Below are 17,883 nucleotides of genomic sequence, written 5' to 3' on the forward strand. Positions count from 1 at the left end.
CAATGGAACAATCGAATTCAATCCAGTTAAGGAGATGATAATCGGCAATGCCAACACAACAGATTCCAACAAATTTGTAACGTCAAACAGAGGAATGACATTATTGCCTATGACACCAAACAAAAGCAATTCATTAATATTCTCTAAAAGTTCTTCCCAAAGACCTATCGAGAACAACCTGACTTACCTGATTCCCATCTTTATCGAATCAGACGACAATACAAACAACCTCCATGCTTCAGTCATGAAGAATCCGTCTGCCATTTTACCTGGCAATATGGCTGAAACACAAAGTAATCAGCAAAAGGAAAAGACAATGGTAAAAGATGACAACAGCCAGCATTTACCGCAGATCAGCCCTTCAACCGATATCAATCAGCAACGCGCAACTGACCATACACCTGTAATTACACACACAAATTCCGAGGATACCAGCATACTTTTTAAAGATGAGAAAAAATCTGCCACACCAAAGCTGACCTGTGACAGTATAGAAACATCAACAAGTTTTAAACAAACACAGCCTTATGATAATTCAATGTCAAAAACGTCGTACAAGATTTGCAATGGAATGAAAAGTGCGAGTGAGTGTGTGGACGATTATGACGATAACGAAGTTAAATCTAAAACATTTTCTTTACGAGTTAAAAAGACTCCACTTGCATTACGCATAGATGATAGTGGGTCTTGTTGTAATAGTGATGACGAGTGCCATGAGAGCGGCCATATCACAAGCGACAGCTCCAGGAGTTCTAGCGGAAGCAAAGAATGGGTGTGGGGCTACTCTTACGGCTCGGATGAGGATGATGACGAAATGTCGGGCCCAACCATCGTCAAGAGAATAAAACCGACAATTCATTCACCGGAGTCTAGTTCCACAGACACTTCCAGTGGATCCAAGTCGAGGAGAAATTCATTCAGTAAACGTATTGGGGAGTTCAGGCTTAGAAAAGGATCTTTGTCTCAAAGGATGAATATGTACAAACTTAGTAGAGATCCCTTAGACACTCGTCTGTCTTTGGCTGGCCAAATTGTAAACGTTTCTCAACGTTATAAGTCTACTGAGATTTTAAACCAGAGTGACGATGATGCGGAAACGATTACCAACAATAAATTCCGAAAGCGATGTTTCACATATTCCCATAGACCCTCTCGTCCATTGATAGCTTCAAATTCAAAAGCGTTGACTGAAACTAACACATTGGGTAATAACCCCAACACGGCATTAACAATACTAAAAGATGAAAAAGGGACGTCGCTGAACACAAACGAGAATGTCCTTGACACACCAAGAAGCCGCGGAAACTCGAATGGACGAGAGTTTTTAACAGCACGAAGAAGATATGCTACCGTTTCTGCAAAGGATCTACTAGGGAAACGACCGATTTTGCCTAAAACATTCATTGAGTCATCTGGTGGTGAAGAAAGCATTCCTGAAGATAAAAGGGTGTCTAGTATAAATCTGAGATGTAACAATCACGTTAAATGCTTTGTAAGTAATCGTAATGTTGATGGAGCCGAAAAATTTAGAAAACGGTGTTCTACCATTTCTTCTTCTCGAATCTCCAATGCAGCTCAAGAATTGAATTGGACTCGCCCTTCAGAACTATTACCTAAAACTACAAATGATATTTGTGGCACTGTTGTTCTGAGCCAGAACAGACAACACTCAAATACGGTTGTTGAAACTGATAGAAGAGCACAGGACAAAACAGATCATGATAACGAGTCGTACAATAATAACTTGAATCCACCTTTAAAGATTGTTAAAGACTTTGCCTTGTCTGAACTAGAATCGACACGAGAGACCGTTCTTCGTAGCAATTCAAATTATCTTATTGCCTCTTCTGCACCTTCTGACCGTTCATTGTTTATTGATCCATTTATAGACTCAGATCAATGCTCAAAAATGTTAAACCAATCATCCAAAGCCAGCGAATATGTTGTTCCTTCATGTTATGCTTCCAATGTAAATATGAACAATGAGACAATGCAAATCATTAACAAAACAATGACTAAACCAATAGATTGTAATAAGTCTTTCCTAAATAATAATATGCCCACAATGCCAAAATACAATTTCAACCAGGAACCAACAAATAAATACTCATGTCTTCAAGATTCTAGTCCTCTTAACTTATCTACAAAACTCCTAAGGCGCAGTGTGCAGTACCTACCCGATTCTCTGACAGGAAGGGAGTTTGCTTATCTCAACACTACAGACAGTAGCATAATCAACGAAAACGAGGACCAACGTCCATCGACAGTCACAATGCCCTTCTGGGGTGATCAGGTAGAACCTTACCGAAGCCGTAGCTCGTCCGTTTCCACGGGAATGTCATCCCTGTCTTTGACTGGTCCAAGTAATAGAACAGGCCTTTTGTCGTCTAATGATGATGAAGATGAAAATGTATGGAGGCCGTGGTGATTTTTTTCAGCTATTGTACGAGATAATATGTAAAATGTTGTTTTTACTATAAATAGGAGATGGTTAAAAAAATGAGGACAATAATCGTGTGTTTATACTCATAGATACATGGAGAAATTTAACAAATTAATGACAAATGTTTCCAAAATTGAAACTTATAAAGCCTACTTTAAGTCCGCATATTCGCATCGACAATGTTCACGATAACATTTCTATCTTCATCGGTATCCCTTTTGCTCAATTTCCAGTACCACACTGCGGCTGACGCCTAGGTTATCTCGATTTTTCTTTCATGAGATTGATCCTAAACGACAAATTTCCTCTTAGATAATAAAGTGTTTATTAAAGTAATTACTAATTTTGATATTATTTTTTTTTATTATTATAATAATCTCTCTCTCTCTCTCTCTCTCTCTCTCTCTCTCTCTCTCTCTCTCTCTCTCTCTCTCTCTCTCTCTCTCTCTCTCTCTCTCTCTCTTAACCTTTCAAAAGTTCGAACATTTCAGCATCCAATTTTTGAACATTTCAACAATTGAATCAAGCAAATTTCGACAATTCAAAACATCCAAATTTTGAGCATTTCAATAATCAGTAAATGAAAAAATTCAAACATTTAAGCAGTTGAAACGCAAAAATTTGAATATTTCGACAATCGAAACATTCAACATTTGACCATATCAAAACATGCAAAAATTCGAAGAATTCAACTGTCGAAACATCCAAATTTTGAACAGTTGAACATTCAAAATATACAAAGAATCGTGGCATCCAAATTTCGATTTTTTTAAAACAATCGAAACATGAAAAAATTCGAATATTTGAAAAGTCAAAAGTTGCAATATTTCGAACACATCCAAATTTTGATCCTTTCAACATTCGAATCATACAAACATTGAATATTTATACAGTCAAAAGATCAAAATTCCAGACATTTATACAATCAACAAATGCAAAACTTCTAACTTTTGAACATTCGAAACTTGCAAAAATTCGAATATTTCGACTGTCGAAAATCCATATTTTGAACAATTGACCAATCAAAACACAAAAATTCAAAGATTTCATCAGTTCAACATCCACATTTCCAAGGAACTGTGTTTTCCGTCCACCAGTGGACTGAATACAGAGCTGTGTATTCAGTCCACCGGAAGAGATTATAATACGGGTAAACTGTTTGGCTGAGGGCGAGAAGGCGAGGTGGCCGGCTGTTTTAGCACAGCGTAAATGTAACCGGGGTGGGGTGAGTTAGGAATTCGAGCTCCTTTCTATGCATTTTTTTTTGGTACTCCCTTGGGAAAACATTCTTAATTTTTAACTTCAACACGTTGACACCATTCCTGGTGACTCGAGAAGCTTGATCGACTTTTAACATTATTTATTTATATTTATTTACTTTTACTCACCTTGAAGTTTATTATTTTAATTTATGACACAGTGAGACGTCAAAATGTATTGCCTTGTGCATTGCTTGAACGCAACAATATGCGTTCGGAGAAAAACGGAAAAAAAACCGAACAAACAAAACAAAAACCAATAAAACAAACAAACAAAAAAAAAGAAAAGAATAGAGACCAACTTTATAGTTATAGGGTCTTGAATATGTTTAAGAAAGCGTCAGAGAGTGAGAGCGGGTGGGAGAGATTAGAGAGAGAGATAGAGAGAGAGAGAGAAACTCGAAAAATGCTCAAAAGCGACTATTTCATTCAAAAATTAGTAAATTTTTTAAAATGGTCCAATTTCACCCAAACAACTTTAAAAATCGTCAAATTTCAACCATAAAACGTGAAAAATTCCACATTTCCGAAAGTCCCAAATTTATTTATTTTTAAACTTTGTACAACTCGAAAAATGCTCAAAATGGAGTATTTCATTAAATAATTTTGATATTAAAGGAAATATCGTCAAATTTCACTCAAAAAACGTTAAATTTCACCCAAAACAGCGTGAAAAGTTCCAAACTTCCGAAAGTCCGACATTTTATTTTTTTAAACATTGTACAACTCGAAAAATGCTCAAAATCGACTATTTCATGCAAAAATTTAGAAATTAAAAAATTTCGTCATATATCACCGAAAAAAAACGTTCAATTTCACCCAATAAACATGGAAAATTAGAAATTTTCGAAAGTCCCAAATATTACTTTTTTAACATTGTACAACTCGAAAAATGCTCAAAATCGACTATTTCATGCAAATATTCGGAATTTTTAAAAATTCGTCAAATGAGTAATTCGACATTTTCAAAATTCCATGATTTTACTTTTTTAACATTGTACAACTCGAATAATGCTCAAAATCGACTATTTCATGAAAAAAATCGGAATTAAAAAAATGAAATTTTACCCAAAAAAACATTAAAAATCGTCAAATTTCAGCCAAACGTGAGAAATTAGACATTTTCGAAAGTCCCAAATTATACTTGTTATTATCATTATACAACTCAAAAAATGCTAAAAATCGAATATTTTGCAAAAATTCGTAATTTAAAAAATATCGTCAAGATTTTAGCCGAAAAAACATTTAAAAACGAGAAAAATTAGAAATGTTCAAAAGTCCTTATGTTCAATTTTTTTAACATTGTACAAAGCGAAAAATGCTCCATATCGAATATTTCGTGCAAAAATTCGTAATTTTTAAAAAATTCGTCAAGTCCCAAATTTTACTTTTTGAACGTTGCACAACTCGAAAAGTGCTCCAAATTGAGTATTCCATGGAAAAATTTGGAAATGAAAAAAATTCGTCAAAATTTTACCAAAAAAATGTTGTTACAAGTTGTTGTTACCAACATAAGTGCCTGCTCCACTCACTTTTCTTAAAAAAATTCACCCCATATACCGGAGCATACTCAATGTCTCAATCGTTTCTATGTTATATGTTTGTGTTGAGAATATTGGCTATTGAGCTTAACTGCTTGGTCAAATAACTTCGCGATGGTTGTGTGCGAGCGAGCCGGCGGTCTCCAGAAGTGGGTGAGAGAGAGCTCTAGAAATATGACTTGGGTTTGATACGAATATTTTTGTGTTCGTGGATAGCTCACACGGTAGAGCCACGCTTTCACCTGCCAGGCGGAGTTGTCGTACCAATTAGGTCGCAGGTTCAAACCCCACCACCGCCGCGAAAAAATTTTATTCTCTATTGTCTTCTGGCACTTTTCTACTCACTTCATATCTTGTTATGAATTTCACCCAAACAAACAGAAAAATTAGAAATTTTCGAAAGTCCCAAATTTTACTTTTTGAACGTTGCACAACTCGAAAAATGCTCCAAATCGACTATTTCATGCAGAAATTTGGAAATTAAAAAAATATCGTCAAAATTTTGCCCCCCCAAAGTGTGAAAAGCAATCTAGAAATAGACTGGTTTGATACGAATTTATTTTGTTCGTGATACTTCACACGAAGCCCCATCGACTATCAACAGGCGGAGTTGTCGTAAATAAGTCCAGTCAAACCCCACCCCGCCCGAAATTTATTCTCTATTGTCCTCGCACTTCTACCACTCAATAATTTAGAATTATCACCCAACACGGAAAATTAGAAATTTTCGAAAGATCCAAATTTTATTTTCTTAACGTTGTACAACTCGAAAAATGCTCCAAATTGACAATTTCATACAAAAATCTGTAAATTAAAAAAATATCGTCAAAATTTTACCCCCAAAAAAGTTTAAAATCGTCAAATTTCAGCCAAAAAACGTGAAAAATTAGAAATGTTCAAAAGTCCATAATTTTACTTTTTTTTACACTGTACAACTCGAAAAATGCTCCAAATCGACTATTTCATACAAAAATTCGGAGTTTTTAAAAAATCGTCAAATCCCCCCCCCCCCCCTCCCCCACCGCCACCAAATAATTGAATATCACCCACGTTTCACCAGGAAAATTAGAAATTTTCGAAAGTCAAAATTTATTTCTTAACGTGTCAACCGAAAAATGCTCCAAATTGACAATTTCATACAAAAATCTGTAAATTAAAAGATATCGCAAAATTTACCCCAAAAAGTTTAAAATTAAATTCAGCCAAAAAAAGTGAAAAATTACGAAAGTCCCAAATTTATTTAAAAACATTGTCCAGCTCGAAAAAGCTCAAACGACTATTTTATCAAAAATTCGAATTTTTTAAAAATTCGTCAATCCTCCCCCCCCCCCCCCCCTTTTTTTTTTTTTTTTGTTAAAATTTCACGAAAAAAAAAACCCTGAAAAGTTCGAAACATACGAAAGTCCCGAATTTTGCTTTTTTAACATTTTACAACTCGAAAAATGGTCCAAATCGACGATTTCATGCAAAATTTTGGAAATTTAAAAGATACCGTCAAAATTTTACCACAAAAAGAAACGTTAAAAATCGTCAAATTTCAACAAAAAAAAACGTGAAAATTAGAATTATGAGTTGTACAATTTTAAAAAAGTATAATTATGGACTTTAGAACATTTCTAATTTTTCACGTTTTTTGGCTGAAATTCATAGATTTGTCGGTGGGGGGGGGGGGGGGGGGGGGGGGGGGGGGGGGGGGGGGGGGGGGGGGGGGGGGGGGGGGGGGAGATTGACGAATTTTATGACCCGCTGTGATTATCCCCAGACACCTGTCTGGGGATAATAAAAATTTGTTATCCCCAGACACCTGTCTGGGGATAACGAATTTTCATTATCCCCAGACGCATATTTGAAACTCCGCTCTTTTAAACAATCATCCACATTCCAGAATATGGAATGTTTCCAGAGCACATAGAAATAACGGAAAGTTAATAAAATATCTATAAAAACATAAAATTAGCCAACATTAAAATCAGTTGTTACTACATATACATAATATGCGTCGACTTCGAAGTGGGTGTCATGGCCGAATGGTTTAGTCGTCTGCCCTGGAAGTTTGACCATAATCGACGTTGTGGGTTCGAATCATGGTAACGTCACTTTTTTTTTTTTTTTTTTTTTTAAATTCCGTCTTCTTTTTACAGAACGTTGAAAGGGATAAATGTCCCATCCATCCTCCCCCCACCTCTTTTTTTTTTATTAAACTCTCCTCTCTCTCTCTCTCTCTCTCTCTCTCTCTCTCTCTCTCTCTCCTCTCTCTCTCTCTCTCTCTCTCTCTCTCTCTCTTGTTTTTTTCTAGTTTCTAGCAAATATATTCGTCCCCACTCCGATCTCAAATAGTGTCTTAAAAGAATAAATAATTAAAAAGCAAACAAACAGAAATATTCAGAGAGCGACCAAATGTCAGATAGAGGAGAAAAAACAAAACAATAATTGTTTTAAAAATAAAAACAATAATTGTTTTAAAAATAAAAACAATTAAAGAAATTCATGCACAGAAACGGAACATTTACATAAAGGTTTAGCAAACAAAAAACTCTAAGGTTTAGGTCAAAATATAAAAAAAAAGAAAAAAAAAAGAGAGATTTCCCTCGGAGCAGGGAATAGTGTTAACAATAATAATAATAATAATAATAATAATAATAATAATAATAATAATAATATAATAATAATAATAATAATAATAATAATAATAATAATAATAATAATAATTAACAATAAATAATAATAAATAATAATAAATAATAATAATAATAATAATAATAATAATAATAATAATAATAATAAATAATAGTAATAGTATGATAATAAGAGTATTAATAATAAAAATAATACTATTATTGATAATAATAAAATAATGATTATGATGGTAATAGTAATAATAATAACAAATATTACAATTATTATTATTATTATTATTATTATTATTATTATTATTATTATTATTATTATTATTATTATTATTATTATTATTATTATTATTATTATTATTATTATCATTGACCAAAACAAAACAAAAAAAAAACAATAATAGATCTAGAGCAAATTAAATAATGAAATAATATTATCGGAGAAATAAAAAATTCAACTGATTAAAAAAAAACTCTTGCTCGGAACTCGGAACAAAAGTGAAAACAATGAAAATCAATTGGGAAGAAAGAAAGAAAAGTAAAAAAAAAATTTTTTTTTAATGAGTGGGGGGGGGGGGGGGCGGTCGCGACTGGGTCGAATCTGTGCAGCTAAAAGGAGTAAAATGAAAGGTGGCCTTACCCACTGAGCTGCCTATCCACACCGCTATCGGAATATTTTAAATTCATATATGAGTATGAGCTAAACATATTTCCACCATTTTTGCTTCCTTGTTTTGGTAGGTTATTTTCATCTCTGATTCGAATAAAAATATGTTGTTGGATCTAGTTTTGTGGACGTGTGATACTAAATTGTATTGTCTTGTGCGAAGCAGACAGGAAAATAACAGGTGTGGGTTTTGGGCTTTGGGGCGAACAACACCATGGCCTAGGAATTCGTCCGCGACATAAAAATTATTCCCGGTCGTCCCCAAAATTGTGGCCAGAATGAGCAAATTATAGAAACAAGAGATGATCAATAAAGTTAACAGGTAGGTTGGTAATGAAAATTTAAATGGTTGGTGGACTATGAACAGATTTGATGATTAACAACTTTCTTCCTGGTTGAAAATAAAAAGTCGAATTGCCAGTTTGACGTTTTCAGGTCAAAGTAACAAAAGAAATTTAATTGATCCATTTGCTTTAAAACATTTTTTTTAAAGAGCTGGATTTGACATTTGATCACTATTTACTTTCATCTTGTGTTAAATATCACTTGATATATTAACTGTTTTGGGACACAACCACTAGTATTTTTTCCAGAATATTTGGTATTTTTCACGCCTAGTTTGGCATTTTGCATAAAATCTTTCTGCCCACTTGCTATATGCGTCTGGGGATAGTATCCTCAGACAGGTGTCTGGGGATAACAAAAATTGGTTATCGAATTGGATAACGAATTTTTATTATCCCCAGACAGGCGTCTGGGAATAATGACAGCCTTTATGAACTCCGAATTTTTGCATGAAATAGTCGATTTGGAGCATTTTTCGAGTTGAACAATATTAAAAAAGCAAATTTCGGGACTTTCGAATTATTCCAACATTTCGGGGTTTGTTTTTTTTGTGGAATTTAAATAATTGAAAGGGGGGGGGGGATGGAATTTGACGATTTTTATATAATTCCGAACTTTTTCACTTTCGAAATTTTCACGTTGTTTGGCTGAAATTTGACGATTAAAAAAAAAAATTTTTTCGTAAAATTTTGACGATTTTTAAAAAACATTCCAAATTTTTTGCATGAAATAGTCGATTTAAAGCATTTTTCGAGTTGTTCAATGCTAAAAAGATAAATTTATGGACTTTCGAAAATTTCGTATTTTTCACGTAATTTGGCTGAAATTTGACAATTTTAAACGTTTTTTCGGCTAAAATCTTGACAATTTTTTTTAAATTACGAATTTTTGCACGAAATATTCGATATGGAGCATTTTTCGAGTTGTATAATTTTTAAAAAGTATAATTATGGACTACTGAAAATTTCTAATTTTTCAGGTTTTTTGGGGGAAAATTAAAGCTTTTCAACGGTTTTGTTTGGTAAAATTCTGACGATATTTTTTTAATTTCAAAATTTTTGCATGGAATAGTCGATTTGGAGTATTTTTCGAGTTGTACAATGTTAAAAAGTAAAATTATGGACTTTTGAAAATTTCTAATTTTTCTGGTTGTTTGGGTGAAATTTAAAGATTTGGTGGGGTTGGGAAGTGGGGGGGGGGGAATTTGACGAATTTTTAAAAAATTCCGAATTTTTGCATAAAATAGTCGATTTGGAGCATTTTTCGAGCTGGACAATGTTTTAAAACTATAATTTGGGACTTTCGATAATTTCTAATTTTTCTGGTTGTTTGGGTGAAATTCACGGGGGCGGGCGGGGGGAGGGAATTTGACGAATTTTTTAAAACTCCGAATTTTTGTATGAAATAGTCGATTTGGAGCATTTTTCGAGTTGTACAAAAAGTGTACAAAAAAAGTGAAGTTAAGGACTTTTGAACATTTCTAATTATTCTCGTTTTTTGGCTGAAATCGAATTTTTCACGTATTTATCCTGAAATTTGAAAATTTTAAACGTTTTTTCGACTAAAATCTTGACGATTTTTTTTTAAATTACGAATTTTTGCACGAAATATTCGATATGGAGCATTTTTCGAGTTGTACAAATTTTAAAAAGTATAATTATGGACTTTTGAACATTTCTAATTTTTCACGTTTTTTGGCTGAAATTTGACGATTTTTACCTTTTTTGGGGTAAAATTTTGACGAATTTTTTAGAACTCCTAATTTTTATATGAGATAGTCGATTTGGAGCATTTTTCGAGTTGTACATTGTTAAAAAAAGTGAAGTTAAGGACTCTTGAACATTGCTAATTATTCTCGTTTTTTGGCTGAAATCTGACGATTTTTAACGTTTTTTTGTGGTAAAATTTTGACGATATTTTTTTAATTTCCAAAAATTTTTTATTGAAATAGTCGATTTGGAGCATTTTTCGAGTTGTACAATGTTAAAAAAGGAAAATTTGGAACTTTCGAAAATTTCGAAATTTTCACGTTTTTTTGGCTGAAATTTGACGATTTATACCTTTTTTTGACGATATTTTTTAAATTTCAAATTTTTAAAATGAAATAGTCGATTTGGAGCATTTTTCGAGTTGTACAATGTTACAAAAGTAAAATTATGAAGTTTTGATTTCAGCATAAAAATACGTGAAAAATTCGAAATTTTCGAAAGTCCATAAATTTATCTTTTTAACATTGTACAACTCGAAAAATGCTCCTAATCGACTATTTCATGCAAGAATGTCAAAATTTTACCACAAAAAAACGTTAAAAATCGCCAGATTTCAGCCAAAAAACGAGAATAATTAGAAATGTTCAAGAGTCCTTAACTTCACTTTTTTTTAACAATGTACAACTCGAAAAATGCTCCAAATCGACTATTTCATACAAAAATTAGGAGTTCTAAAAAATTCGTCAGTTCGCTTTTATAACATTGTAAAACTCGAAAAGGCTCCAAATCGACTATTTCATACAAATATTTGTTAAATCCCCCCCCCCCCCCCCCCCCCCCCCCCACCAAATCTTTAAATTTCACCGGAAAAACCTGAAAATTAGATATTTTCAAAAGTCCATAAAATGTCTTTTTTAACATGAACATTGTACTACTCTATAAATGCTCCAAATGGACTATTTCATGCAAAAATTTAAATTTAAAAAAGTCCGTCAAATTCCCTCCACCCCCCCCCCCCCCCCCCCCCCCCCCCCCCCCCCCCAATTATTTAAATCTCAACCAAAACCAAAAAAACATGAAAAGTTCGAAATTTTGCAAAAAATACTCCACATCGACTATTGCATGATAAAATTTGGAAATTTAAAAAAATCGTCAGGATTTTACAAAATAAAACCCCGTTGAAAATCGTCAAATTTCAGCGAAAAACGAGAAAAATTAGAAATATTAAAAAGTCCATGATTTTACTTTTGTAAAATTGTACAACTCGAAAAATGCTCCATACCGAATATTTCGCGCAAAAATTCGTAATTTAAAAAATATAGTCAAAATTTTACCCAAAAAATCGTTTAAAATCGTCAAATTTCAGTTAAAATATATGAAAAAGTAGAAATTTGCAAGACTATAATTTTAATTTTTAAACTTTGAACAACTCGAAAATGCTCCAATTCGACTATTTCATGCAAAAATGCGGAATTTAAAAGAATTCGTCAAATCCCCCCCCCCCCCAAGTCTCTAAATTTCACCCCAAAAAAACGTGAAATATTACAAATATTCAAATGTCTATAATTTTACATTTTTAAACATATTTAATAAATACTCAAGAAAAAATTTCTATAAAGTTACTATTTCAATAGAAAAAGAACTGAAGGAAAGAGTATTAGAAAAGACATCAGGGGAAAACAATAAAAAGGAAATCAAGTTAACTCATGATGAAAGTTAAATGACAAAGAAACTAACTAATGGAATGACTAGAAAACTCTCTCTAAAGTTAAAAATCAAATAAAATAAATCGCTTATGGGGCCCAACGAATAACAAAAGAGGATGCTTATTCCATCTTGGAATAGACAAAGCGAAAAAAGAAGCTATTACAACTCTATAACAGCACTTGGAAAACTGGTAAAATACCAGATATATGGAAAAAGGCTTTTATTATTTTTTAATATTTGAATTTATTTTGTTCCTTTCCACTGCTAAGCAATTGCAAAATTGATATAAGAGAAACACTATGTCGAGGAGTGAAAATGTCGATGTACGCAGATGACCTAGCTCTGATTACCTCTGACCAAAACTTAATCAAGGCACAACACAGGATGCAAATCACACTGGATAATATCAAATAATGGACTGACAACTGGGCGATGAAAATAAATGCAGTGAAGACAAAGTTCACAATATTTAGCCTCTCCCCAAAAGATGAAAAAGCAAAGCTACGTATTGAAGACCATGAATTGGAAAAAGACGACGCACCAAAATACCTAGGAGTCCATTTTGACTCAAGACTAACATGGAAAAATCAAATCAGCAACAGTCAGAAAGTTGGGGTAAAGCGAACACAACTCTTGAAAAAACTAGCTGGAACAACTTGGGGAGCTAGCTCCGATATACTGAAACAAACTTACACAGGATATGTGAGACCAGCGCTAGAATACGGGATATCTGCATGGGAAAACTGCTCCAAAACTCAAATGGAAAAACTGGACAAAGTGCAAAACAGCAACATGAGGATAATAAGTGGAGGAATGAAATCGACACCGATTCATGCAATGGAAACCATAACAGGACTTACATCTCTATCAGAAAGAAGGGAATCAAAAATTTTGAAACAATACACAGACGTGAAAACAATGACAGATCAGCCTCTTCACGCTAGAGCGCAACAAAAGAAAACTAGGCGGCTGAAAAGATCACACTTTATTGAAAGAGCCCAGCAAATTGAAAAAGATCACGAACTTGACGAAATAATGACCCAAAAATGCAAAGCAAATATCAGAGTACCAATTTGGAAAAGGCAAAATCACTTGAAAATCAAGACTTCCGTTGGTGACATTTCAACAAAACAAAAACACGGCGAAGAAATCAAGAAGTCTGTACAGAAGTGCATAGATCAAAACTACCCTAAAAAATGGACAAGAATCTATACAGATGGTTCATGCAATAAAGAACACACGTGCGGGGGCCTGGGAGTGCACATCGAGTACACAAATGGTCAACAAAAGGAGATCAGCAAACCGACTGGTACTCGCACTTCAATCTACAAGTCAGAGGCAGATGCAATCCATGAAGCTGTTAAGCAAATCCTCTCAGAAAATGAAAAACCAAGACACATAGTGATTTTAACAGATGCTAAGAAAATTCTGGAGGATATAATGATGTCCTTTGCGGATGATATAGACGCCTTGGTGGAAGTCCTCATGAAGCTAAGCAAGTTTACCAACATTGTACTGCAGTGGATTCCAGGACACTGTGGGATACTTGGAAATCAGATCGCTGACCAACTGGCAAAGGCAGGCAGTCGCATGCAGCAACCCTCCCCAATGTACTCAACAGGAGAAATTAACAAAATGGCCAAATTTATCCAGTCTCAGAGATGGAGAAGAGAAGCACCCAGAATACAACATGAATGACCCAATCAAGGTGCTCGACAGAAAGGAACAGGTCATCATCTTCAGACTGAGAACTGGACACAACCAGTTAAAGGAACATATGTGGAGGATGTCCAGAGCAGGTGCCTCTGGAACTGGACTGCGGACTTGAAAATGAAAATGGACATCATGTCCTAATGGAATGTCCAAAGTACAACCAGTTGAGAAGGAACTTCTGGCCTGACCCAACCCCATACTCAAAGAAGCTGTGCGGCAGTGAGGACGACCTCAGGACCACTGTGGGCTTCATTCACCAGACCGGACTGACCATGTGACGTGATGGGAACGAAGAAGAAGAAGAAGAAGACTATTTCATGCAATAATTTGGAAATGAAAAAAATATCGTCAAAATTTTGCCCAAAACAATGTTTAAAATCGTCAAATTTCAGCCAAAAAACATGAAAAATTTGAAATGTTCAAAAGTTCATAGTTTTACTATTTTAACATTGTACAACTCGAAAAATGCTCCAAATCGACTATTTCATGCAAAAAGTCGGAGTTTTAAAAAATTCGTCAAATTCAAGTTCGCTAGCCCCAAATACACACTTGCTTTTGTTGATAACTAACCCGTTGTCAGAAAGAAGCTGAAACAGATGGTGAAGGTGTTCACGGTGTTCTTCATGGGAGTGGCTGGCTGTTAGAATATCATCGATGTAGCCGAATGCAAAAGGAGCGTTTCTCAGGATTCCATCCATAAGCCTCTGGAATGTCTGGGCAGCATTCTTAAGACCGAATGACATACGTACAAACTCCCAGAGGCCAAATGGGGTAGTTATTGCGGTTTTTGGAATGGATGTAGTTGCGACGGGTTTTGGTGATAACTCCTAACAAGGTCGACTATAGAGAAAACTTTGCACCCTGCAAGTCGTCTATTGAAGTCCTGAATGTGCGGTAAAGGATATCTGTCATCTTTTGTTTGTGTGTTGAGGTGGCGATAATCACCGCAAGGTCGGAGTTGCCCGTCTGCTTTCATAACAACATGAAGAGGTGAAGACCATGGAGAGTTAGAGCGTCGAATGATCCCCATTTCTTCCATAGCCAGAAATTCTTGTCGAGCTGCTGTCAGTTTATCCTCGGTAAGACGACGAACTCTGGCGTGAACTGGCGGTCCGTCTGTAACTATATGCAGCTCCACACCATGCTTGTTGACAGGTGAACTGAATCTCGGAGTAAGTAATTGTGGTAATTCTGACAACATGAATGAGTATGAGGTTTTCTTTGCGAAGGAGAATCCCGAAACCGAGTGGGAGGTTCTAGTTGGCTGAAGCGAGGCTAAAACACTGCCGAGAGAAATAATGCGTCTAACTTTTAAGTCAATGAGGAGTTCGTGTTGAATAAAATAATCTGCCCCAAGTATAGGTCTCGTGACGTCTGCCAGAACGAACTCATGTGTAAGAAGTTTTTTTGTCCAAAGTGGAGCGTGAAGGTTTGTTTTCCCCATGTACGGATAGAGGTACCGTTAGCTGCTAATAATGGTGAGGAGGGGGAGTTGCGTTTTCTCTCGTGGATAGATTCTGGAAAAACTGAATCGTCCGCTCCGGTATCTATTAGGAATTATTATTAGTATTCCTCATCGTCTGTCCGTGATTGAAAAGGTGTTCGAGGCTGTGTCTGGTGTGCCAGCAATCGCCACTTCTATCTGCTGGCCTTGTCGTTTCCCAAAGGAGTAAAACTACACCCTGGCTGACACCGTTGAGCTTTGAATCCAAACTTCGTGTGGTAAAAACACACAAACCGTCTCTGTTGACCAAATGATCTGTTGCCACGTGACTGTTGTGCCCGATTGGGTTTGAAACCCGCGGCGCCGATGTGGGACCATTTCATGCAACAATTCGGAGTTTTAAAAATTCGTCAAATCCCCCCCCCCCCCCAAAAAAAAAAAAAAAATTTTTAATCTCACCCCAACAACTTGAAAAGTCAGAAATTTTCGAAAGTCCATCATTTTACAACATTGTACAACTCGAAAAATGCTCCAAATCGAATATTTCATGCAAAAATTCGTAATTAAAAAATATCGTCAAAATTTTAGCCGAAAAAACGTTAAAAATCGTCAAATTTCAGCCAAAATACGTGAAAAATTAGAAATGTTCAAAAGCCCATAATTTTAATTTTTTAACATTGTACAACTCGAAAAATGCTCCAAATCGACCTTTTCATGCAAAAATTCGTAGTTTGGAAAATTAGTCAAATTCCCCCTCCCCCACACCCACCAAATCTTTAAATTTCACCCAAAATAAAACAGAAAAATTAGAAATTTACGAAAGTCCCGAATTTTATTTTTTTTCAACGTTGTACTCAAAAAATGCTCCAAACCGACTATTTAAAAAATATCGTCAAAATTGTATCTGAAAAACGTTAAAAATCGTCAAATTTCAGCCAAAATACGTGAAAAATTATATATGTTCAAAAGTCCATTATTTTACGTTTTTAACATTATACAACTCGAAAAATGCTCCAAAGCGACTATTTCATGCAAAAATTTGGAAATTAAAAAATTATCGTCAAAATTTTACCCCTGTAGTGAGCGAAAAGACGAATGGAGCTTTGGACGAAGCGAGCGGAGTCTTCCTCTCTCTCACAAATCATGAACTGATAACAACATCATGCTAAGACCTCTGATCAAATTTTTCTCTTTTATTGTCATTCAAGCTTCATTTAATTACTATCGTTTGTTTTTAATCATTTTGTTCTTAAGTTATTTCGAGATCCTAAACTGGTGACTCCGACGCTGAACATGGCGGAACAAAGAAACGAACTTTCTGACCTTTTGCAACAACTCCTTGTCCTCCAATCCTCCCAACAAAGTCAAAGCTTGGTTGGGGCAGTCTCACTAAAACTGCCAGAATTCTGGACAAAGTCACCAGACGTTTGGTTCGCAAGAATTGAAGCACAATATACCACTCGCGATATCACAGAAGACCAAACAAAATACGACTATGTTGTTAGCACTCTAGTTGTAAACACTGCAGAAGAAATGCAGGCAGTACTCACAAATCCTCCACATGAAAATAAATATGAGACGCTTAAAAAATCACTAATCAAGACATTCCGCAAGTCTCAAGCCCAAAAGGATTTCGAACTGCTTCATCTCAACGGAATGGGTGACAAACGACCAACAGCGCTGCTGAGGAAAATCAACTCATTGAATGATGACCCCCAAACATTGAAACGGGCACTTTTCCTGTCAAACCTCCCTCCTGACATCCAATGCATTTTAGCTAGTCAGAATATCGTCGACGTAGAACTTCTAGCTGAGGCTGCTGAATGGATTTGGGAGACGAAAGCAACTGCAAGACTTGCTGATGGCACTATGGATCTACGAAACACAAACCATGTCGTAGCTTCGTCGACAAGACAAGAATCCAGTGGCGGTTTCACACCTATTGAAAACAATGGGCAAACCCACATCGACGCCGCGGGTTTCAAACCCAATCTGGCACAACAGTCACGTAGCAACAGATCATTTGGTCAACAGAGACGGTTTGTGTGTTTTTACCACACGAAGTTTGGATTCAAAGCTCAACGGTGTCAGCCAGGGTGTAGTTTTACTCCTTTGGGAAACGACAAGGCCAGTAGATAGAAGTGGCGATTGCTGGCACACCAGACACAGCCACGACCACCTTTCAATCACGGACAGGCGATGAGGAATACATTTCCTAATAGATACCGGAGCGGATGTTTCAGTTTTTCCAGCATCTGTCCACGAGAGAAAACGCAACTCCCCCTCCTCACCGTTATTAGCAGCTAACGGTACCTCTATCCGTTCATGGGGAAAACAAACCTTCACGCTCCACTTTGGACAAAAAAAACGTCTTACACATGAGTTCATTCTGGCAGACGTCATGAGACCTATACTTGGAGCAGATTTT

General features: G+C 35.4%; 2 protein-coding genes across 7 annotated transcripts in view; both read left to right on the plus strand.

Annotated features, from left to right (window-relative positions):
• LOC144971399 (uncharacterized) overlaps positions 1–2,779 on the plus strand; it is a 47,125-nt gene extending 44,346 nt beyond the window's left edge. For all 6 annotated transcript variants that reach the window (XM_078912226.1, XM_078912232.1, XM_078912230.1 and 3 more), the window contains one exon: positions 1–2,779. This exon is cut by the window's left edge and continues 1,024 nt beyond it. In XM_078912226.1, coding sequence (XP_078768352.1) covers positions 1–2,428 — 2,428 coding nt within the window. In that variant the 3' untranslated portion in view covers positions 2,429–2,779.
• A 13,969-nt stretch (positions 2,780–16,748) lies between these two features.
• LOC144971871 (uncharacterized) lies at positions 16,749–17,594 on the plus strand. The gene has a single exon (XM_078912946.1). It carries the CDS (start codon positions 16,749–16,751, stop codon positions 17,592–17,594), a length of 846 nt encoding a protein of 281 aa, XP_078769072.1.
• Positions 17,595–17,883: the final 289 nt, after the last annotated feature.

Source organism: Berghia stephanieae, chromosome 4, assembly GCF_034508935.2.
Source record: "Berghia stephanieae isolate SIO BIC M18660-M18661 chromosome 4, UCSD_Bste_1.3, whole genome shotgun sequence".
Taxonomy (NCBI): domain Eukaryota; kingdom Metazoa; phylum Mollusca; class Gastropoda; order Nudibranchia; family Aeolidiidae; genus Berghia; species Berghia stephanieae.

What these genes read in the sequence shown, in the direction of transcription:
- LOC144971871 (XM_078912946.1), top strand. Translation starts at nt 16,749, where the DNA reads ATGGCGGAACAAAGAAACGAACTTTCTGACCTTTTGCAACAACTCCTT.